This window comes from Mesoplodon densirostris, chromosome 11, assembly GCF_025265405.1.
Source record: "Mesoplodon densirostris isolate mMesDen1 chromosome 11, mMesDen1 primary haplotype, whole genome shotgun sequence".
NCBI classification, from domain to species: domain Eukaryota; kingdom Metazoa; phylum Chordata; class Mammalia; order Artiodactyla; family Ziphiidae; genus Mesoplodon; species Mesoplodon densirostris.
The window spans coordinates 69,278,024-69,300,362 of NC_082671.1; the positions used below are offsets into that span (position 1 = coordinate 69,278,024).

Genomic DNA, 22,339 nt, shown 5'->3' on the forward strand with positions numbered 1-22,339 from the left:
AAGGAAGACAAACATAACACTAAAGAAAGTCATCAAATCACAAGGGAAGAGAGCAACAGAAGAAAGGAACGGAGAAGAACAACAAAAACAACCAGAAGCAATTAACAAAATGGCAATAAGTGCACTCCTATTACATTTAATAATTAATTTAAATGTAAATGGACTAAAGGCTTCAATCAAAAGACTCAGGGGAAAAAAAGGTGTATAGAAGCTCTGTGGCCCTCACATCATGATTGAGAAGACAGACAACAAACAAGAATAAGAAGTGGAAGTAAAATATCTGGTGGTCAGACCATGGTAAGAGCTGTGGAGGGAACAGCAGGGAGGGGTGCGGGGAGTGGGGTGTTGGGGGGCAGGCCATGGTAACTTGAAGATCCCAGGGTGATCCACCTGTGGATCCATTCCTGCCTCACGCTGGCTCGAGGCTTTACATGCTAGCACTCCTGAGTCCTCACAGTCCTAGAAGGTGGGTGTCATTCTTTTCATTTTGCAGATGAGGAAACCGAGGCACAGGCAAGGTGAGTCTCTGGCTCCTGGTCTCACACAGGACCTGAAACAGGCTGTCTGGTTCCTGTGCTGGGAGGGTGCGGTGAGAGCACCTTAGAAAACCCTTCCAGGCAACCCCTGTGCCCTCGCCCTAGGGCAGGGCAACATCACTGGGGTGTGATGGGCACAGTCCCACGGGGCTCCCCTCCCCCCGCCCCCGGAAGGGCCTCAGGCTTAGTTCAATGCTCCGCTCTCAGCTCACCATCTCAATTATTTTTTAATAGTTATTTTTTAAAATATTTATTTATTTAGTTAGTTATTTGGCTGTGCCGGGTCTTTAACTGCGGTACGCGAGATATTCGTTGCGGTGTGCAGGATCTTTTAGTTGCGGCACATGGAATCTAGTTCCCTGACCAGGGATCGAACCTGGGCCCCCTGCATTGGGAGCGCGGAGTCTTAGCCACTGGACCACCAGGGAAGTTCCCCCATCTCAATTATTTTTGAACAAGGGGCCCCGCACTTTTATTTTGCACTGGGATCCACAAATAGGTAGCCAGTCCTGCCCTCAGAGAAGAAGGCCTCTAACAGATGCTCCCCTCACTCCCAGCCCCTCTCCTCAGGCCTGCCAGCCCTAATCACACAGCCAAGGGGCACTGTCACCTGTCTTCCCCACCAGGCTCCTTGATGGTGGTGGGGACAGACCCTTCCTTCTCTGTGTCTCCAAAGCCCAGCGGGCAAAAGCAGACCCTCTGGGACTGTTGGCTGGGTTGGACCAGCTGGGTTGGGATGGAATGAACTGGCCCCTCTTGTGGGTCCTTGGTGGAGCTATTGGCGCAAATCTCTAACAACTCTGCTTCCTTCTGGGAGATCCTGCGATTCCCCTCTGGCCACATCTGACTCCTGATCCCAGGCTCCTGACTGGGAGGCATCCTCTCAGGACACACCCAATTAGGGGCTCTGGGGTCCAGGGATGTCCCCACCACCCACCCAGCCCCTGTCCCCTGCACCCTCAGCTCCACTTGTGTTGGGTGAAGAGAGTCAGACAGTTCACACCTTCTCTTTTCATGGATTGGCAAAGAGGATCAAAGAGGGCTGCCTCTCCTGGGCTGAGAGCAAGGACGCACGGGAGTGCGATGAGAGCCCCAGCCTCTGACCCTTGTTCCTCTCTAAGTGCTCCACTCTGAGCATCTCAGGACCCTGGGGCTTCCTCCTCTGTGGTTGAAGAAGCCCCAGAGGCCTGGCCAAAGTCTCAGTACACCCATAGGCCTGAAGCTCCAGCTCCAGGCTTCTTCGTCCTCTGCATTCTTGAAGCCTGAGCCTGCAGGGGACCGGGGTTTTCACCACCGAGCAGACGCAGGACCCTGAAGCCATGACAAAGCCTTCTCATTCTGCCTCTGTTCATAACCTTCACATGACACAGGTCATTCCAGACCTCCAGCCTGACCTCCTGGAGGCTCCTGGGGACTGCCAGGAGGGGAACTGGGAGGTGTATTAGTCAGGATGTGACTGGCTGTGCTGTGGTAACAAATCGATCCTGAAATCTCAGAGTTATAAAAACTATAACAACAAAAGTTTATTGCTTGGGCTTCCCTGGTGGCGCAGTGGTTAAGAATCCACCTGCCAATGCAGGCGACACGGGTTTGAGCCCTGGTCCGGGAAGATCCCACATGCCAAGCAGCAACTAAGCCCGTGCGCCACAACTACTGAAGCCCGCATGCCTAGAACCCATGCTCCGCAACAAGAGAAGCCACCGCAGTGAGAAGCCTGTGCACCGCAATGAAGAGTAGCCCCTGCTCACCGCAACTAGAGAAAGCCCACATGCAGCAATGAAGACCCAACGCAGCCATAAATAAATAAATAAATTTACTTTTAAAAAAAGAAAGAGTTTATTGCTTATCTGTGTCACAGTTCAACTGGACCATCCTCTGCCATCCACGGTATAATGTACCAAGGTCATGGTAGCAAGAAACATGAGCTGAAGCTTGCAAGGGATGCTTTCAAGAGCCAGGCCAGGCCCAGAGTGGCATCATCCCCTCCACCAACACTCCATCAGCCAGAACTAATTTCCTACCCTATCTAATTGCAAAGGAAGCAGCGGTAGAGGTAGGGGAGCTGATGTAAACACCAGCACTGTCCAGTCATGATTGGTAAGAGAGTTAATGCACATTCTCTGGCCACTTCTGAGAACTGAGCCCCTGTCTTGTTCAATATCTGGCCCCTCCAAAACCAGCCCCTAGAGCCCCACCCTTGTTCTTGCAGGGATGCAATCTTACCAGTTTAGCATCAAGAACTCAAAATCAATCATCAGTCGCATTTTACAGCCGTTACTCCCCACCACTGTCTTCCCCTCCCAGCACTTGGCATAAGGCCACAATCACCCAGAAGTTCAGGAGCTGAAAGGTTTGCACAGAACAGCCCATGCTCATTCTTTCTCTCTCTGTCATAATTGTTAATTTATCATGTATACTCTCAGCTATTTCTAAAGAGGATTTCTTAGAAAGTGAAATAAAAGATTAGAAATCATTTAGGGAACAGGAATGAGCTAGATATATTAGAAAGTTGAAATGGACACATTACAGTTGAATAATATAGTAATGTAATACAATAATGTAATCAGTTACATTTATTACTACAGTACGGTAATAATGCTATCCAACCTGAGCTTCCTAGCAACAGAGGCAAAAAGGGAAACAACTTCTCCCTCCATATAGTCATCCCTTCCTGCTTCTTTGGTCAGCGCTCTTTTCCCTTCCCAAAGTTCTTTCTGTTTATCCTCCCTTGTTTTCAGATCCACTGGGGATAGAGAGATGCCCCCACCACTTTTTAGGCACCCATGTCCCTCTCGCAAGGAAAGAACAGCATAAAGTCAAATGGCTAAGGACATGGAAGCAACCTAAGTGTCCGTCGACAGATGAATGGATAAGGAAGATGTGGCACATGTATACAATGGAATACTACTCATCCATAAAAAGAAACGAAATTCCGTTATTTGTAGCAAGGTGGATGGACTTAGAGTCTGTCATACAGAGTGAAGTAAGTCAGAAAGAGAAAACCAAATACCATATGCTAACACATATATATGGAATCTAAAAAAAAAAAACGGAAAAAAAAAGGTTCTGGGCAGGACGGGAATAAAGATGCAGACATAGAGGACACGGGGAGGGGGAAGGGTAAGCTGGGATGAAGTGAGAGAGTGGCATGGACATATATACACTACCAAATGTAAAATAGATAGCTAGTGGGAAGCAGCCACATAGCACAGGGAGATCAGCTCAGCTCGGTGCTTTGTGACCACCTAGAGGGGTGGGATGATAGGGCGGGTGGGAAGGAGATGCAAGAGGGAGGAGATATGTGGATATATGTATATGTATAGCTGATTCACTTTGTTATAAAGCAGAAACTAACACACCATTGTAAAGCAATTATACTCCAATAAAGATGTTTAAAAAAAAAAAAAAAGAGTCAAATGGTTACAGTATTAGTGTAAGGGAAGCTCCAACCTGAAGAATTGAGCATACACAGGACTTGAAGGTCACTCTCACTCTTTTGGCTCTTGGCTCAGGGATGGAGCAGAGGCTAGAACTCCAGGGCAAGAGACACCTTATTCTTCATGGGGAAGGGTCCAGGCCATGGCTTCATCAAGTACCCTGGAACTGCATCTGGAGGGCAGACGCCCCCTTCCCTGATGTCCTACACGTTAAATCACTGAATCCCCAGGATGACCCTGCAAGAGAGGCCTATATCCCCCGTTCGCAAATGGAGATACTGAGGCCAAGAAGGGAAATGACTTCAGCAATGTTACCCAGCTTCCCCTAAAGACCGAGCCTCAGGACAGGAGACCCCAAGCTGTGGATGAAATGCTCAGAGTTCTGAGAGGGGGAGAAGTGGGGTTCCCAGGCAGGCTCCAGTTTGGTCAGGAAGGTTCAGGAGATGGAGACCAGCTCCCCTCTCCCCAACCTCAGACTCCAGTTGCCATGACAACACGGCCTCCATTCCGGGTGTTTGTTGGAAATTTGCATTTTAATGGAGATGTAATTAGAATTTAAAAGCTGAGGCTGGAAGGGACCGAATCCTTCCCAGTCCCTGGGGGAGCCAGAACCGCCCCCTCCGACTACTCACCCTCTGCTCCACCCAGAACCCTATTCTGACACTTTCACAACCACTATACTCCTGGTGTCTGTCCCCACTGCCCAGAAGGGGACCCTGAGGCCCCAAGCAAAGAAGGGACTTATTCAGGATCTCACAGCGAGGACAAGTCCCCAAGGTCTGCTCTGCCCAAGGACTCCCAAATTGACCCCCTCTGTGGTGGTGAGGTCTCAGAGCAAGAGTTGGCTGGAAGCAGGGGTGCTGGCTTGCTGAGGGCCCCTCAAGTCCTTCCCTAACTCTTCCAAGCTCACCCTTCCTCTCCCTGTAACCTCACAACCTCTCAGTGGCCCTGGGGGCCTGGCAGGGCTAGGGGACTCCTCCCATCTCACCCCAGGGCGAACTGAGGCCCAAGGGATGTGCCACGGTCACACAGCAGCTTAGTGGCAGAGCTGTGCCTTTGGCTGGTCAGCGTTGAGCCCTTAAAAATATTCCACCCTTGACCCCCCACCCAGAGTCACTCTCTGACCCCAGGCCTCTGTGGAGAATTTCTAGCAGCTTCTTCCTGTGTCTTTATTAAGTTCTTAAAATCAGTCATGCCAGCAATTTTGTCTTTTCAAATCGTTGAAAAGAAGCTACTCTGTCTCTGCCTGGACACCCCCAGACAGGCTGCTGTCCCTGGGGACTGTCTGTGGGCACCACCCTAAACTCCACAAACCCTGGGGTCACAAACACAGGCCCTCAAGAGGCAGAAAAGGCTCACACCTGCTGAGAGTGTAACACGAGTGTGTGAGCAGCACAGGACCCAGATCCCTTGTTCACCTAAAATCCACTTCCCTGCACATGGCCTGGCTCCTAGTATGGGATCAGCAGATGTTTATTGAGTGAATAGATGATTAAGTGCCAGGCCTGGTGATGAGGACATGCCATGCAAACTCCCACTGCACCCTCCCCCTGCACACACCCCTGAGGGAGACACCACCAGCCCCCAGAAGAGGCTTTCCCCGGGTCACACAGCTGGTAGGTGGCAAAGGCTGCATTTGAACACAGACCCGCTGACTCCAGGTGCTTGAGCATTACTCTCCCCTTGTGCTGGTCACAAGAGCATGGAGGTCCAGCAGCTACATACATGTGCAGGTCACACTCACAAACATGGACACAGGTCCCACGGGCACACTGCTGGCCCACATGGCAATCCTTTCTTTTCAAACATATAGTGCTTACTCTGTGCCCAACGTGCTGTTCCAAGTATATACTTTGTACTCAATCCTCACAGCCACATTGCAAGGTAGGGACCGTTATTATAATCAACATACAGATGAGGAAACCAAGGCACAGAGAGGTTATGTGACTTGCCCAAAGTCACACAGCTAGTGAATGAAAAAGCCAGAATCGGAACCTACACAGCCTGGCTCTAGAACGCATGCTCCCTCCAGACCTCAGGACCCCGGAGCCAGGAGCTCTGGGCCCCCCACCACCCTCAGCCGTGGGAGGAGGGCTGGACAATATTTCTCAAAGCCCAGAGGAGGAAACAGGTCTGAAGAAAGAAGGTGGCCTGCTTTGGGGTACACAGCTGTGTGAGCCCAGGCTGTGAAGCCCAGAGCACCTGCATCAGTCCCAGCCCCCTGGGGGTTCCCCCAGCCCTGCCCATCTCCCAACCCTTCCCTCTGCCCACGGTGCCCTCCCCCCCCACCGGGGGGACCGAGGAGGAGTGATTGCCTGGTGACAGCCTGGCCAGGAGGAAATGAGACCTGAGACATGAGCATCACCTCTCAGAAAAGAAAGCTCCAGAGACCCTGAGAGGGACGTGATGAAACCAGAGGCCGAAAGGAGCCCATTCCTCGTCCATTTAGAACCAGACAGCTCAGAAATGGATTTTCTCTTGAGAGCTCTTGTGAACACACTTTAAAGCCACTGATGGCAGGAGTAGGAAGTGAGAGGGAGGGAGGGAGAGGGGCCTTGGAAGTAACGCAGGGCCAGGCAGCAGAGAGAAGGGAGAGGGCCAGGCAATCACCGGTCAGAAAAGGCAATTGGAAATTCCATTTGGGTTTTCAATTTGAAGGTGGAGAAAGGCCAGGAACTTGGGGGGAGGGGGGTGGTGACTGCGGAAGAGAAGGAAAGAGTCAGAGATAAGGAGACAGAGACACACAGAAAGATGGGGAGGCACAAGCAAATTACAAGATCCCAGGTGTCCCCCCCAACACACAATTCAAAAAGGTCACACACACGCTCACTCACGCTCTTGCTCAGGACTCAGAGACCTGGGTTCTAGTTTTCCCTCTGCTCTTGAAATACCCTGTGACCTTGCAGAAGACCCTACCTCCCTCTGAGCCTTGGGGTTCCCCCCACCAAGGCCTGGTGAGGTTAAGTTGGTTCCAGAAAGGCCAGGAAGGAGACGGGGATGGGGCACGTGGGCGACAGAGTCTAGGGAGGTGGCCACCTCACTGTGATGCTTCTTCTGTGTGGCCAAGGGCCTGGGCTGAGCAGGCACCGAGGGGCATCCAGAGAAGGGCCAGGGCCAAGCAGGAGCCCAGTGTTTCCACGTGTAGATGAGGAAACAGGCTGAGAGCAGGAAAGCACCCTGAAGCCAGGCAACCAGGACAGGAACCCACCTGTGAGACCTCACGACTCCTGCCCTCCACCACCCACAGGGACAGGGACAGAGCAGGAGGGAGCTGCCCTTTCACAGCCTGTCCCATCAGGGGTCCAAGACAGGCCTGGCACTTCTTAGGTGCCCATATGTGGGCACCTCGTTCTTGCTCAGAGTGGGGCGGACCTGTCTGTAACATCAGTGACCCACCCAGTCCCTATTCGGGTAATAAGAGCTTTACCCGTATTAACTTACTGGCTCCTCACACCCACTTTATGATGGAGATAAGTCCCATTTAACAGATGAACAAACTGAGGCACTGTCTATTAAGGGATTGAGCGAGTGAGTGCCCAGCTGTCATGTGCACACCTTTCCGGAAGAAAGCCTCATGTCCCCGCTGGGCAGCCCAGCCTGGTGGTTCTGCCTCAGCTTCCCCATTCAGTCTTGGAAGGCCGCGGGTAGGGACAGCCGGAAGCCAGGGCCACGCAGGGCTGGCCGCAAAGAGCCAGCTGACGTCGAGGGGCGTCCAGACCCCACTCTCGGGACACCCCAGCCTGGACGGCGGCGGACCAGATCGCGGAGCCGCGCCGTGCGAGAAAGCTGTCCTGCGGCGCCACCTAGTGGCCAGAGTGGCCGCTCGGCCCCTCCAGAGCCTGGCAGAGACGCTGCAGGAATCTACTGCTTCGCTGGGACATTGGAACACAAAAAGTCCCTCCACCCTGGGGACCGTGTTCTGACCATCCCAGGTCGGAAGGAGAAAGAGGTACGGTGGAGTTTGGTCCTTTGCCCTCCTGAGGGGCAGACTCACTCATCCCACCTGGACATCTCTGCCTTCGTCTATCTGATTCGTGCATTTATGGAGCCCTTACTATATGCCAGACTCTGTTCCAGGCGCTAGAGATGTAACAGTGAACAAAGAAAGATCCCTGGGCTTCCCTGGTGGCGCAGTTGTTGAGAGTCTGCCTGCCGATGCAGGGGACATGGGTTCGTGCCCCGGTCCGGGAAGATCCCACATGCCGCGGAGTGGCTGGGCCCGTGAGCCATGGCCGCTGAGCCTGTGCGTCCGGAGCCTGTGCTCCACAACGGGAGAGGCCACAACAGTGAGAGGCCCACATACAGCAAAAAAAAAAAAAAAAAAAAAAAGAAAGATCCCTGCCTTTGTAGAGTTTACAGTGGGAAATGGGTGAGGAAACAGTCAATAAACAATGAGTGGGACTTCCCTGGTGGGCAGTGGATAAGACTCCATGTTCCCTGTTCAGGGAGCCCAGGTGTGATCCCTGCTCGGGGAACTAGATCCCACATGCATACCACAACTAAGAGTTCTCATGCCACAACTAAGGAGCCCTACTGCCACAGCTAGGACTCGGTACAACCAAAAAAAAAAAAGAAAGAAAGAAAGAAAGAAAATTAAAATAAAACAATAAATGAAGGTAATAAAAGAAATTAAAAAACAATCTGGCTATTTCAGAAGCAGGAGAAAAAGAGCCTGTCTGACAGCATCACTGAGCTCCAGGGGACCCACAACCCTCAGGGCAAATCCGTGGAGCCTGATGCCAATGAAACCATGCAGCCCTCCTTGCTCCTCTGGGGCCACTCCTGTCCCAAGGGACATGCCCTCACTACAGTATCCTCCTGCCTGAGATACTCCCCTCCCACATGGCCAGCTCCTCTTCTCCTCCAGAGTCCTCCTGACCCCCACCCAGAGCCCCAGCAATACTGTCCTGGGTGGCTGGCACTGGAGAGCAGTGCATAACTGCTCAGGCCAGGCTGTCTGTCTTGATTCCCAGCTCTGACACCACCTTGTGACCTGGACAGGTTCCTTGGCCTCTCTGTGCCCGTTACCTCATTTGTAAAATGGGGAAAGCAGTTGTTCCTGCTCCAGAGGAGGGGAGGGCGGTGGTGGTATAAGTGAGTTAACAAATGTAAAACACTTAAGACAGCACCTTGACACAGTGTTTGTTATTATTAATGTCTGTTTAGGTTTTTCCCTCCTGGACTAGCTGATGGAGGTTAGTGAGCTTCATTCACAAAGGACCAACTGAGTCATCTCCATGTCCTACACTCTGCAGTGTCAGGTATACAAAAGGATCTCAGAACATATTTGTACGGTGAATTCAGTGGTTCCCCCTCATTCACCACTGATTTATTGAGTGCTTTCTGCATGCCAAGTACTGGGCTAGGAGCTGCAGATGGAGCAGTGAACAGACAGGTTTCCTCCCCACAGCAAGAAGAGAAGAGTACTAATTTCTAAGCCAGAAGTTCTCAAACTATTTTGTCTAAGAACTCTTTACTCTTAAAAAAATTCAGGATCCCAAAGAGCTTTTGTATGTGTAACTACCTAACAAGAGTTACCATGTTAGAAACTAAAACAGAATTTTAAAAAATACTTATTAATTCATTTAAAACAATAACAAGCCCACATATTAAATAAGTGACATATTTTAATGAAAACAAAGCAAAACAAAATAGTGGGAAAACACTGATATTGTTTTGCATTTTTGCAAACGTCTCTAATGGAAGATAGCTGGATTCTCATGCCGAACTAGATCTGTGCGATATGTTGCTCTGGTTGAAGTATATGAAAAAATACTTCCAAAAATACATTCCCCTTTTTCGTATAAATTGAGAATACTACCACCCCGTCCCGACCCCGGCCTCGCCCACTACGGGGACGCCTGACGCGACAGGACTGACCCACCAGGCTGGGCTAGCGGTGGACGGCTTCCGGGAGAAGGCGGGGCCTGGCCCCCAAAGGGTCGGTGGGGTTGCGATTGGACGACAAATGCGTCCTTCGGCGCGTTGGCCCCGCCTCCAGATCCCGCCCAGTGGTAAACCTAACGCATGCGTCCTAAGGAAGGTGGGCACTTCCGCCCGCCCACTGCGGAACCTTTTGTTCTAGCTCGCGTTTCCACCGAAACGACAAGGGCGGCCAAGGCGGAAGTAGTTGAGGCGTGTGGGCGGAGCTAAGCACCGCTATGTCGGCCTCTTTGCTGCGGCGGGGTTTGGAGCTTTTGGGGGTGCCTGAGGGTGAGGAGCTTCTTCCCGGAGACGTCCAGCCTGGGCGGGAAGGCGGCAGGGGCTGGGGGCAGGAGCCCCGAGGGTGCGAACGATCCAGACCGGGCTTAGCCTCGGTGGGATGGGAGCCCTGAGCGCCCTCCGAACTGAGTGGGTTCCTCTCTACCCCTACAGCCCCCAGGGACGCGCCAGGCCAAACCAAGCCGAGCGAGGCTCCGATGAAGCGGACGCGGAAGGCGAAGGCGGCCCAGGCCAAGAAACTGCGGAACTCGGCCAAGGGAAAGGTGCCCAAATCGGCGCTGGGTGAGCTTGGGAAGGGGCTGAACGCGCTGCTCCCGGGGTCGGGGGGCGGTGCCCTGGAGGAAGGGGCGCTAGAGTGAGGGCTTGAAATGTTCCCCCGGAGTTTCTAGAATACCTGCTGTGCGACGGGCGCGCGGCGGGACCCTGGGAACACGGAGGTGAACGAATCACATTGTCCCGGCCTTCAAGGTCTACAGCCCTAGTAGGGAGAGAAGCATCGAAGAGTTTCAAAATCAGCGTATGGTTGCTGTGATGGGGTCTATGCATTAAGACTGTGGTGCTCTGAGAGGGACTTAGAATGAAAGGCCAAATCAGGCTTCTCTGAGAAAGCAACATTTAAGCCCAGACCCGATGGAAGTATACGAGTGAACCGGGGGAGGAGTATTCTAGAGAGAATGGCATATGCGGAGTCAGAAAGAAGTTTATTGCCTTTGAAATTTTGAAAAAAAGAAGCCTGGGCTTCCCTGGTGGTGCAGTGGTTGGGAGTCCGCCTGCCGATGCAGGGGACGTGGGTTCGTGCCCCGGTCCCGGGGGATCCCACATGCCGTGGAGCGGCTGGGCCCGTGGAGCGGCTGGGCCCGTGGGCCAGGGCCGCTGAGCCTGTGCGTCTGGAGCCTGTGCTCCGCAAGGGGAGGGGCCCCGGCAGTGAGAGGCCCGCGTACCGCAAAAAAAAAAAAAAAAAAAAAAAAAAAAAAAAAAAAAAGAAGAAGAAGCCTGGTTAAAGTGACATACAGTGAACGAGGGTCAGAGACGGAGCATTAAATAAAATTAATACTCCGTGTGCCAGGTGCTGTTCTAAGCCTCGTACAAATGTTTGCTCATGTAATTGCTCACTGCAACCCTGTGAGGTCGGCACTATCATTACCTCCATTTGACAGAAGCAGAAACAGGCCCCTGCCCAGATAGTACAGGTAGAAACCAGGCAGATTGTCTCCAGAGCCCTGAGCCCACCTACTGCTTCAAGGTGCTATGGCCTGAGCAGTGGTGATGGTGCGGAGATAAGAGAATTGTGCAGGTGGAAGATGCGGTGAGGAGGGGGCATTGATGGCGTCAGTGGTGAATTGGCTCTGAGGATGGAGGAAGAGGGAGTCAGCGAGCACGGAATATCTTGGGGGAGGCGGCGCCACTTAACGAGACCTACAGACGTGAAGAGGAGCAGGAGTGGGCAGGAATGCAGGGTGTTTTTGACCTGTGGCAGGACTTGGTGAGCTCCTAGTGTGTCTTTGAATCCCCAGGGCCTGGTGCATAAAAGGTGTTCAAGTTGTTTGTTAAAAGAACTATGAATTCCGAGGAGATACAGCATGAGCAAAAGTGTGGAGGCAGGAAAGTGAGCCTGGGTTGAGCCACAGTGATGCTGGTGTGGAACAGGCACACAAGGGGCCCGAGGGAGGTCACTCCTCCATCCCAGCCCCCGCCCCACCACCCTGTCATGGCACATGACTGAGGACTGAGGGGACTCTCTGAACCCTCAGTGGCCAACCTAAAGAACACCTCTGTGGCTGCCACCTTGGTCTGAGCTACACCATCTCTTGCCTGGATTATTGCAGAAGCCTCCTAACTGGTCTCCCTTCCACTGCCCCCTCCCCCAGTAATCTTGTTCTCACCATAGCAGCCGAAGTGATCCCGTAAAATCCTGAGTCAGACCTGTCTCTCCTCTGCCCTGCACCCACCAGGGTGAGAGCCTGAGTCTTTCGGTGCCTGCTGAGGCCCCACATGATCTGCTCCTTCCAGCTTCGTCTCCTCGGCTTCTCCCCTCTCTGTCCAACCACTTTCTGTTCTTCAAGCACATTAGTCACATTTCTGCTTCAGAGCCTTTGCACTGGCTGTTCCCTCTACCCAGAATGCTCTTCTCCCACAGTGTCACACTCTCTCCCTCCAGTCTTTGCTCAGAATTCATTTCAGTGAGGCCTTCTCAGAGCCTTCTGTTTAGAATTGCAACCCTCCCCCAGGCATTTCTCATTTCTGTTTACTATTCTCTTTTACTCCATAAAATGATCACCCTCTGAAATACTGTTGACCTTGTGTACCATCTCTCTTCCTACGGAATGGGAGTTCCATGAGGGCAGGACTTTTTGTCTGTTCTGTTTTCCTGCTCTGTGCTCTTGCACCTAGAACAGTGCCTGACACACACACAGTAAGTGCCCAGGCCACCTTTGTTAAGTAAATCACTTGAGCAGGTGGAACCAAGGGGCACTCTGAGCAGGATCTGTGTGGAGTGTGGTTTTGACAGAAGAGCCCAGGCTGTTGCAGCGACCTGGGGAAGGGACGACGGGGCCTTTGGCAGGGCCATGGGAGGTGGGAGTGGAGTGGGGAGATGTCAGGAAGGGACCCAGAAGGATTCCAGGGTGTGAATCTGAAATGATGCCACCCTGCCTGCCATCCACAGCTGAGTTCCAGAAGCGAGAGCGTCGAGGTTACCTTGGAGTAAACCTGAGGTTTATGACTAGTGCAAGAAGCACAGTGGCCGAATCCGTCACCCAGCAGGTTCGTCAGGGGGATGGGCTGTGCGAAGGAACCTGGTGGGTGAAAACTGAGGCTGTTCCTGGGATCCGTGAGAGTCTCAGCCCTGAGCATAGGCTGGAGGGTGGGGCCCCCTCCAGGCTCCTAAGAGCTGGACACCCCGCTGTGCTGTGAGGGGCCTCCCCCTGGAGGGCCGAGAGCAGTGTGGGGAAGGTGGGAGGCTGGGCTTGGCCTTGCTCCCCTGGGAACCCTGTGGGCCTCCGCTGGCTCCTCTGTAAATGGAAACCACGTGCCCTGCGTCCTGGGATGGTGTGAGGGCCAGGTGAGAGGGCGGCAGTTGGTCGGCTGCACCAGGTTGTGTGGCTGCAAGTGGCTGGGAATCACCACCCAGGGCTCCTGACTCTCACACACCCCCAGATTGTGCGCCAGGACCGGGGCCGCAAGGCCTGTGACCGGCCTGTGGGCAAGACTAAGAAGAAGAAGAAGGCCGAGGGCACCGTGTTCACCGAGGAAGACTTCCAGAAGTTCCAGCAGGAGTACTTCGGCAGTTAGGCTCCCGGGAGGGCACGGCCTCCTCGGACCTCTCAGCCTGGCTCAGGAAAGCCCTGGAGTGGAGGCTGGCATGGAGCTGGCGAGCTGGAAGCCCAGGGGAGGACCTTCGCTCAGACCCGAACTGACATCTGCAGGCTCGGGAGGTGCCACGTGCCTGCTGGAAAGGAACAGTTGGACTGTTTTGTCTGCTTTGGCCCAAGGAGGGCCTCGGGGCTGTTTGCTGTGGAGAGGCCTGTCACTGGGCCCTTGGGGACCACACCTCTGATAGGACGAGGGCCGCTGGGTGGGCTTCCGGGTTCTAATAAACGTGGCCCAGGGGCTGTGTGTGCTGCTCTAACGGTGTCTCGCGCCTCCTCTGGCACCGAGGAACCTTCCCTCCCTCCCCCACCTCCCGGCTGGTTCTTAGGGCTCCAGGTCAGAAGTCCTGCAGCCCAGCCCCAGCGCGGGCACCACCGGAGAGCATTTCACCCATCCGCAGACCCCGCAGTCCTCCTCTCCCTGGGGTGGCAGCCCCAGCTGAGAAGGCAGCTCTTGAGGAAGCTGAGGGAGGGAGCATGGCTGCCTCAGCCCAGTGCCCAGGGCTTGTGCTCTTGTGTGTTGTTGGGGTGGGGGGGGCGGGATCAAAGGCCACTTTTTGTTTCTCTGATCTCTGTCACAGGAGGTGGGGACTAGTGGGGCGACTCAGGAGGTGAGCTCAAGAAACAGGGTTTTACACACAGGTCTGCCGAGCAGAAGGGTGGTGCCGGGCCCCAAGCTGCACCACCAGGGGAAGGCGGAGGCCGGGCCGCGTCCGGCGGGGGCAGCGCAGGGCAGGTGCTGTTGAGCAGATGCCCGAGTGAGCGGGTGGTGCTGCCCACCTGGGTCTTCAGTGTGGCACTGATGACAAGTCCTAGAAGCCCAGGGGTCCCTTCTGGGGAGGGAGCCCTGGAGGCCTCCAGGCGGCTCCGTCTGGCTCGCCTAGCGCCACCCCCCGCACACCTAAAGGCTCCTTGGGACATGTGTTTGGTAGAGGACTTCTGAAGGGACCCCGCCATGGGTTCTTCTGTGCAAGAGGAGGGAAAGTTTTACCCCTCACACAGCCAGACCCCGGCAGGGCTGTTCCTGGTTACTAGCCAGCTTTCCATCCCAAGTGGGGACAGGAGGGGACCACAGAATTGCCCGAGGCACAGTTGGCGCCTGTCCTGTCTTCAGTGCAGGTGGCCTCCGAGAGTAGGAAGCAGACCAGCCATCCCGGAAGTCAAGGTGGGCAGAAGAGGAGGTGTCGTGACTCCAAACCGGTATTGCGCCACCGTCCTCAGATGGCTTGTTCCAAGAAGGGAGAGGGGTTGTTTTCCCAAGCTCTCCTCCCGCCTGCTGAGCTTCAGTGACCCCTGTGAGGAGAGACACTCCGGTGTCCTTGGAGGCTCATTCCCTTCCTCTTTTAAGCAGCTTAGCAAGCAGCAGCCTCAGCTTCTCGCTCTCTCTCACCAGAAGTTCTCTGAAGAACCGGCTGACCAGGGCCCCTTTCTAACAGGCACGCACCTGCTGTTATGCCATCACGAACAGGTTCTTGCCCCCTCCCCACGTGTAGAATGAGGGGCCTGCCTCTGCGGGTGAGAGCAGGGGTCCTGCGCTTCTCTGCTTGTGAGTTTCCAGTAAGTCTTAATGTTTGTGCTGAGTAGCACCAGTGGGTGTGTGTCCGTGACCCCAAGGCATGACTGGCGTTAGCGTTCACCCGAGACACTGGTCCTATGGGTCGGGGTGGAGCTCCAGAATCTACTGTTAACAGTCACCCTGGACGGTTCCGTTGCAGGTGGTGAGAAGGCAGCGGGTGGGGGGCCTGGAGAGGCGGGTGCTGGCGATGGAGGAAGGATGTGCCACCGGGTAGGGGGGCCGGTGCAAGAGCCACACACGGGGGTGCTGACCGTGAGCCGCGGACCTGGTGACTGACAATCTTTTGAGAAAGGGACAGGAACCAAGTAAAAGGACACTGGGGTGCCACATTGAGGGCTGGGAGGAAGAGGCCTTCCCTGATGGAGCGGCTCTATCTCCGGTGGTTTGGAGGAGCTGACACATTTGCCTAAAGGAGAGGCAGGAGGGCAGGACTGCCACGTGGGACCTCCACCAGGGTGTGTGTGTACGGGAGGCTTAACAAGTTCCTGCAGGAGCTGGGCGGATCCCCATCAGGTGACTTTCTCTGACACAGCTGGGGCCAGGGAGCCCTCTTGGAGAGGTGGGTGGGACCGTGTGCCCATTCGTCCCCACCTCCAAGGCTTTTTCTCAGGGTGCTCTCCCCATTCTACGTCCACAACGTTCCCTGTCCTTCGAAGCCCAGCTCAGGGCAGTTAAGACCTCAAAGATCACCAGGTCCAAGGTCCACATGTGACACTTACTCCCTTGGTGCCTTAGGGAAGCATTCCCATCTGGGCCACCACCATTACTTCTCCCACATTACCCTCGTTAGGCATCAGGAAGCAGGTCAGGGAAATACCAACCCCACCGCAGGAGACAAAACAGGCAAAAGCCCATAACCCTGTGTTCAAATAGCAGGCTCTACAACTTTTCCAAATACCCTCTGCCATAGGACCTGTGACGGGGTCACCACAGGGACTGCATCATTTAGAACAGTACCTGGTGCCACATTTGCATCACCCTCAGCCCAGCCACTCGTCTACATTGTCTTTCACAATGGAAAACTGGTCCTCCCTCAGCAGGCCCTGAAGGACACAAGGAGAGAAGAAACCTGCCCAGGTTGGGCGCAGACTCTTGTGCTCAACAAAAGATGTCTCCCTTATCTTGCAATAAAATGTTACCAGCCAGGATTGCAGTTAACACAGCCTTCCAGCTTGCAAAGGTGCCAGCCAGGGAAGCCTGGGAACCAGCCAGCCTTTCGGCCCTGCTCTTCCGTTTGTTCCAGCAAAAACTGAGAAGCCATCTTTCCCTGAATAGACCCTTCTGGGAAGGCCTCTAGAGAATTGCAGGGCTTCCCTGGTGGCGCAGTGGTTGAGAGTCTGCCTGCCGATGCAGGGGACACGGGTTCGTGCCCCGGTCCGGGAAGATCCCACATGCCGCAGAGTGGCTGGGCCCGTGAGCCATGGTCGCTGAACCTGTGCGTCCGGAGCCTGTGCTCTGCAACGGGAGAGGCCACAACAGTGAGAGGCCCGCGTACCGCAAAAAAAAAAAAAAAAAAAAAAGTGAGAATTGCAGCAGCTTTTCAGTGAAACCTAATCCCCTTGTGTGCCCAGCTCAAAGACTGTGGGGCCTTATCTGGGTACTTAATGTTGGCACAAAGCAACAATCATGAGGGAACAGGTGGAGCCCAGGCTCCACTTCTCTGCCACCGTTCCTTAGGCTAAAATTCCCCAGCCCAACTTGCACCCAAGGGTGGTTAACATCGAGTCAAACAGTTTTTGGTTCTGGGGAAATCATCCAGCCAACTACCACGGGGGATCTAGCCCAACTCCGTGTCTCGGAGGTCCAACTGGTCATCAGTGACCCTGACATACAGCCCAGCAGTGTCAGGGAAAAAAAGAATCTCACTCTGGGCTTAAATTCCAAGTCCTGACAACCAACCCCACAGCAAAATGCTGCTTCTAGGGACTGACTGGGCTCTTTACCAGAGGCAAGAAACCAGACACAGCAGTCTACACAAGTACTTTCACTACAAAATAATTTATTAAAACACACAGCTTCAGCACTAGCCTCTATGTACAAGAACACACCCTCCTGACTACCCTCACTAGGGGATCCTCTTCTTCCCCCTTGCCTTGCGGACCTCTTCTATTAAATCTTTCAGATACTGGATCTCCTTGGCCAAGGAATCTGCTTTCTCTTTCAGAGCCTCATTCTTCTTTTCTAGCTCTTTACATTCACCAGTGAGGGCCTCCTGCTCTGCCCTCTTCTTCTGGCGGTACCTAGTGGCTGCTGTCTTGTTCTGCTCCATTTTCTTCAGTTTCTTATCTAGTTTCTCACCCTTTACTTTTGCCGCTATCATCTTCTCTCCAGGAGGGTCATAAGGTTTGGGGCGGGCAGAGCCACCAGGGGCACCTGGAGATAGCAGGGTTCTATTGGGAGAGCCCCTGGAGGTAGGGGGGCTATGCTGGGGAGAGCCCAGATAGGAGTCAGGGCTCATACAGATGCCACTATCATTATCTGAGGGGGCATCCTCTTCCTTTACGCACTGAGGGATCAGCATAAGGTAAGCAGTGGAGTCTGGCTTCCTGTCTTCTTCAGAGATCACCACTTCACTGCAGAGCTCTAGAGTAAAAGAATGATCTGGAGTGGAGGACAGGGCCCCTGGGGAGAGGGGAAGAGGCTGTAAGAAAGTGAAAGGGGCACCCTGGTCAGTTGTTGGCAAACTTTCTGGAAGATGGCCTATTGGGTTCACTATCTGGGGGGGCTCCTTAGTAGCCTCCTGGAGTAGGGGGTCAAAGAGATCACATGTGTCATCCAACGTGGCCAAAAGCTCATCTGGCATGGTTTCCAGATCATCTATACCCAACAGAGCATTAAAATCAAACTCCTTCAGATCCATTTTCTCCACCATCCAATCTGTCCCAGAGAAAGCATCCTCTGCAAAAAATTAAAGAGAGTTGGAACCAATGAGTCAAATGTACAAGACTATCACCAGATCCCACCAGCAGACAAAAGAAGCCCACTCACCCTTGCCGTTATCTGAGGCACTGACCAACCCATCCACAGCCAGCCATTCGGAGAAGCCCGCCTTAGCCTTGTCGCCAGAGAACCCATGAGGTTTGAAGTGCTTGGCCACCTCCAGGTAGTCATCTAGGAGACCCAGGCTCTCTTCAGCCCCCAAACCCGACTGGTCGAAGGGGGACATGAAGTCCCCCACCAACACCTCGCTGCTCAGGAAGCTCATCTCGGCCATGTTGCGAGGCTTTGGTGGAATCGAGGAATGTGCTTAATTCGAAGGTGTCTTTGTCGGTTACAGCAACGCTGCTGCTGAATGCCTTGAAAAACCTGAATACGAATCAGAAACCAAGTCCCATTAAAGATCAGCTGGCCTGAAAATTTCATCTTTTCATCCATGAGGCAAGATGACCAAAATAGAACTCCATTCGGTGTTGAGAATCGGGACCACGTGGCCCCAGGGCCATCGTGTCACCCCCGCGTCCATCAGGCTGCACAAGATGGACGCCCGGCCGTTCCCCCACCGGCCAGAAGAGGAAGCCGCCCCACCCGCACGTCCAAATCCGGCTCTGGACGCCCGGCCCCGCCCACGCCCCCCCGTGACTCACGCCGCGGCCGCCGCCGCCCTGCCACGCCGCCATCTTGGCTGCTGCCACGTTTTGCGGGGCGCCAGGTGGAGCCCGGCGGGTTCGAGGGACCGGGGGCTCCCGCCCCAAGGGCGCCGGCGTTTTGGGGACACCCAAGCAGGGGCCACATGTTCCGGGCGCTCGTAAAACCGCTCCCACCTCCGCGAAGCCGCCCAGCCGCCGGCCGCCCCCAAACAGGCAGAAACCCCTCACCGACCCGGGGGCGCACGGCCAGAGCGGCGCAGGCCCAGTACTTACGCCATGGCTTAAGCCGCTGGGGGGGTGCCGCTGCAGAGCCTGGTGCTGCTGCCGCCGCTGCAAAAGCCAATGCTGCCGCAGGCACTGCTGCCTCTAATACGCCATGGTGGCCGCGGACCCTGCGGGAGCGGAGAAAAGAAGGCGCACACTCGCACGGAGAGACAACATGTATAGGGAGAAAAAGAAAAAATGGCGGCGAGACGCCGAGCGCGGGTCCTTTATAAACTCTGCCCCCTGTGAGGACGCATCACAGACCACATCCTTCCGCCTCGGTCACGTGACTCGCGCCTCCCACCCTCGCATTGCCATCTATTCGACGCCCCTACCGTTTCCAGTCTCCGACTTTTAAGTCTAGGGCGTAGCTGTGAAGATACAATGAATCTTTTATTTACGGCCTCAAGAAAAAGGCGCACTACTTTACAAGGCTTTTAAGATCAAAGGGTCACTCCCGTCCGCCGCCGGGGAGCGCGGAGGGATCCTCCACACTCATTTCCGGCGTTAGTCCGAAGGGCGGAGAGAGAAGTCTTTCATCCCAAGAAAGGTTTTTACTGTGAAGTACGAGGTCTCCTAGTTCTCGCGCGAGATGCTGGAGGAGAGCGCGCATCAAGATGATTGGTCAGACATGGTGAATCATATATATCTCGAGTTTCTATTGGCTCAGGCCCCTGATCTGCTCGGGAAGGGGCGGAGCGGCCGACGGTTCCAGCCGTCTGGTTCTGCGGTTCATTTGGTCTTCTCTGTGACGCCGCTTTGCAGTGGCTTCCTCAGCCCTGCTCACCCGTAGCCGGTCAGGATTGCCCCAGGCAGCCCGGGCCCAGTGCGTCCCAAATAGTGGCGTTAGGCTCCGGGCCTTGCAGTCCTTTCCTGCCGTCCTCAGTGAAGCTCCAAACTAGCGACCAGGTTCAGGCCCAAAGATGAAACTAGGCAAAGGGAAATGTCATTTCGTGTGCGTTTTCACGCGCAAACACTTGCAAAATACTGAGGACGTGCAAGCCCTTCAGTAGTTGAAAGGGGAGGCTGATGACCTCATTCGAGATCACCCGATCTATGCGCACCTACCATCAAAGGCGAGTCGGGGAAATGCGTAATCCTATAGTCTAATCTATCGTATTTTTACATATCCGTTTAGCTAAAATATAAGTTTGCTATTTTATTGAAGAATGCAGCCTATCACAGGGGAACTTCTTTCAGTTTATGTAGTTTCAGTTCCTCTAAGAAGAGAGTTTTTATTCAGCTGCTCTCTCTCACTAGGGTAGTTTCAATTCGCTCCCAACGCTGTGTAACTCCCAGGCATAACCGCTTCCCAGCAAGTCCTCCTAATGCCCAATTGCCGGAGTTTGTGTGTTTGGAGGCCGCAGTCCAGGTCAAACCAACAACTTGCCCTCTATACTGGGGAACTGTTAAGAGCAGCAAGAAAGCCCTCCCCCACCCTCCAGCCCTCTCGTCAGGCACTGCAGGGGCGGAAACCTTGAGTTTCTGCTTCCATTCCTTTCAGTAAGCCCTACATATATTATTTCTGAGGACTGATGTCAAAAATTTGGGAAGGACTGTCCTACATTACTGACCATTCATTGACTTCAGTCTAGCCCAGCAATTTTACAATGGTAAACTGAGGACTAAAGGGATGAAGGGTCTTGCCCAGTGAAGGCAGTATGGGGTAGGAGTTAGAAGAGATTTTAGGGGCAAACCCCCAAAACTTGGCTCTTCCATTTATTAGCGGAGACATTTTAGTTGAGTGACTTATCCTCGCTGAGTCTCAGTTTCCTGAGCTGTAAAATGAAGCTAATGGTGAGTATCCTTACACTTAGAATGAAGTAAGATAATATAAGAAGGCACTGAGCTAAGCGCCTGGTATCTGATACGTGCTGGATAAATGGTTGCTATTACTACTTTTTTAGAACTCAGGTCTTCTGACACACCTCCCAAGGCCCCCTCCCCATCTTCATTACATCACCCTGCTTCCTCAGAGGACTATTATTTACTGAAATCAACAACCATAAACAACTGGTATATGCAAAGCATACTGGGTGCTTGATGTGGTTTTTTTCTCCCCTTGGGGAATCACGAGTATCTAGGTATATATATAAAGCATCTAGCCTTTCAGTGCAAAGGCAGTAAGAATCCCTGAGCCACTACCCAAATCTTACAAAGGACCCTCGGGGCATGTCCTCCTTTCGCTGTCAGATGACCATGCAGATGGTTGAGAATTAAAGTAATGCTGCCCCCGGTTGACACTGCAGAGGGGTGGGAGAGTGACTCCAGTGGCACCTTGTCCCATCCTTTCTAGTATGGTGACCCAGATCAAGCACTTCAAAGGTTCTCCTAGCTGCAAATGGAGAACCAGTCCCACTCCTGTAGGAAATGTTTCATACCACACACGCAAGTCAAAGCTGTTGGAAAGGAGACTTTAATTTTCTTCTTCCCATGCTGTGGAAGGACAGCATGTTCCCCAGCTTTATGTCCTCCCTCACGGAGAAAAAGGACAGTAGTTTTCTGGGTCTCAGGGCTAAGCTGCTTCTATATGGACCTAGCCAAGACAGGACAGAAAGACTGGTGACTGATTCCAAATCTATCAGCTAAACACATCAACTGCTTATTGAAGGGCAAGCAAGTGACTGGAAGGCAGGTTGTGGACTTGGCTTCAGGGGCCAAGCATAGAGAGCATAACGTGATCAGAATGAAAAGGTAAACACCACGCTATATGCAGTTAACCCCAGAACTCACATCTCTGGTATTTTGGCCGCTTAGAATCAGCTAAGTGTATCTACAAGGGCTACAGCCTCACAGCTCTAGTCCTAGGTCCTCTTTGGCCTTGAGCTTCAGCACGAAGAGCAGGGTTCTCACAAATCCTGTGAGAGCAGAAGTTCTCAGCCAGGGTCATAGTGTCATAGATGTGCCACGGCAGAGCCTCTGGACACATGCAGGGATCCCAGCACCCCTGGCACCTCTCCAGGACCTTTTGATCCTGAAGCTGATTCCTTGTCAAAACCATTTGAGCGGGCTTCCCTGGTGGCGCAGTGGTTGAGAGTCCACCTGCCCATGCAGGGGACACGGGTTCATGCCCTGGTCCGGGAAGATCCCACATGCCGCGGAGCCTGCGCGTCCGGAGCCTGTGCTCCGCAACGGGAGAGGCCACAGCAGTGAGAGGCCCGCGTACCGCAAAAAAAAAAATAACAACAAAAAAACCCATTTGAGCTCTCAACTTGAGTGGAGTAGAAGGGAGCAAAGTCAGCTAATCTGGAGTGTGAACAGGACCACCAGGGGCTGAGCCTAGGAGGAAAGACTGTAGGCCTCACAACAGTTTTTCCAAACATGAGCTTCAATTATTTTATTTGAAAAA

General features: G+C 53.6%; 2 protein-coding genes across 2 annotated transcripts; one reads left to right on the forward strand and one right to left on the reverse strand.

Moving 5' to 3' along the window:
• The first annotated feature begins 10,093 nt into the window (after positions 1-10,093).
• RPS19BP1 (ribosomal protein S19 binding protein 1) lies at positions 10,094-13,804 on the forward strand. Its single transcript, XM_060113073.1, has 4 exons — positions 10,094-10,186; positions 10,349-10,477; positions 12,861-12,958; positions 13,352-13,804. Exons 1-4 carry the CDS (start codon positions 10,135-10,137, stop codon positions 13,484-13,486), a joined length of 414 nt encoding a protein of 137 aa, XP_059969056.1. The 5' UTR covers positions 10,094-10,134; the 3' UTR covers positions 13,487-13,804.
• A 3,314-nt stretch (positions 13,805-17,118) lies between these two features.
• On the reverse strand, positions 17,119-19,201 carry ATF4 (activating transcription factor 4). The gene is made up of 3 exons (XM_060113791.1): positions 19,000-19,201; positions 18,128-18,445; positions 17,119-18,037 (listed from the first exon to the last, which is right to left on the reverse strand). The coding sequence occupies exons 2-3, from the start codon at positions 18,351-18,353 to the stop codon at positions 17,205-17,207; spliced, it is 1,059 nt and encodes a 352-aa protein (XP_059969774.1). The 5' UTR covers positions 18,354-18,445; positions 19,000-19,201; the 3' UTR covers positions 17,119-17,204.
• Between the last annotated feature and the right edge of the window lie 3,138 nt (positions 19,202-22,339).

What these genes read in the sequence shown, in the direction of transcription:
- RPS19BP1 (XM_060113073.1), top strand. Translation starts at nt 10,135, where the DNA reads ATGTCGGCCTCTTTGCTGCGGCGGGGTTTGGAGCTTTTGGGGGTGCCT. An exon ending in GCTTTTGGGGGTGCCTGAGG is followed by an intron (nt 10,187 to 10,348) that starts GTGAGGAGCTTC and finishes CTACCCCTACAG; the next exon opens with CCCCCAGGGACGCGCCAGGC. An exon ending in GGTGCCCAAATCGGCGCTGG is followed by an intron (nt 10,478 to 12,860) that starts GTGAGCTTGGGA and finishes TGCCATCCACAG; the next exon opens with CTGAGTTCCAGAAGCGAGAG.
- ATF4 (XM_060113791.1), bottom strand. Translation starts at nt 18,353, where the DNA reads ATGGCCGAGATGAGCTTCCTGAGCAGCGAGGTGTTGGTGGGGGACTTC. An exon ending in TGCCTCAGATAACGGCAAGG is followed by an intron (nt 18,038 to 18,127) that starts GTGAGTGGGCTT and finishes AATTTTTTGCAG; the next exon opens with AGGATGCTTTCTCTGGGACA.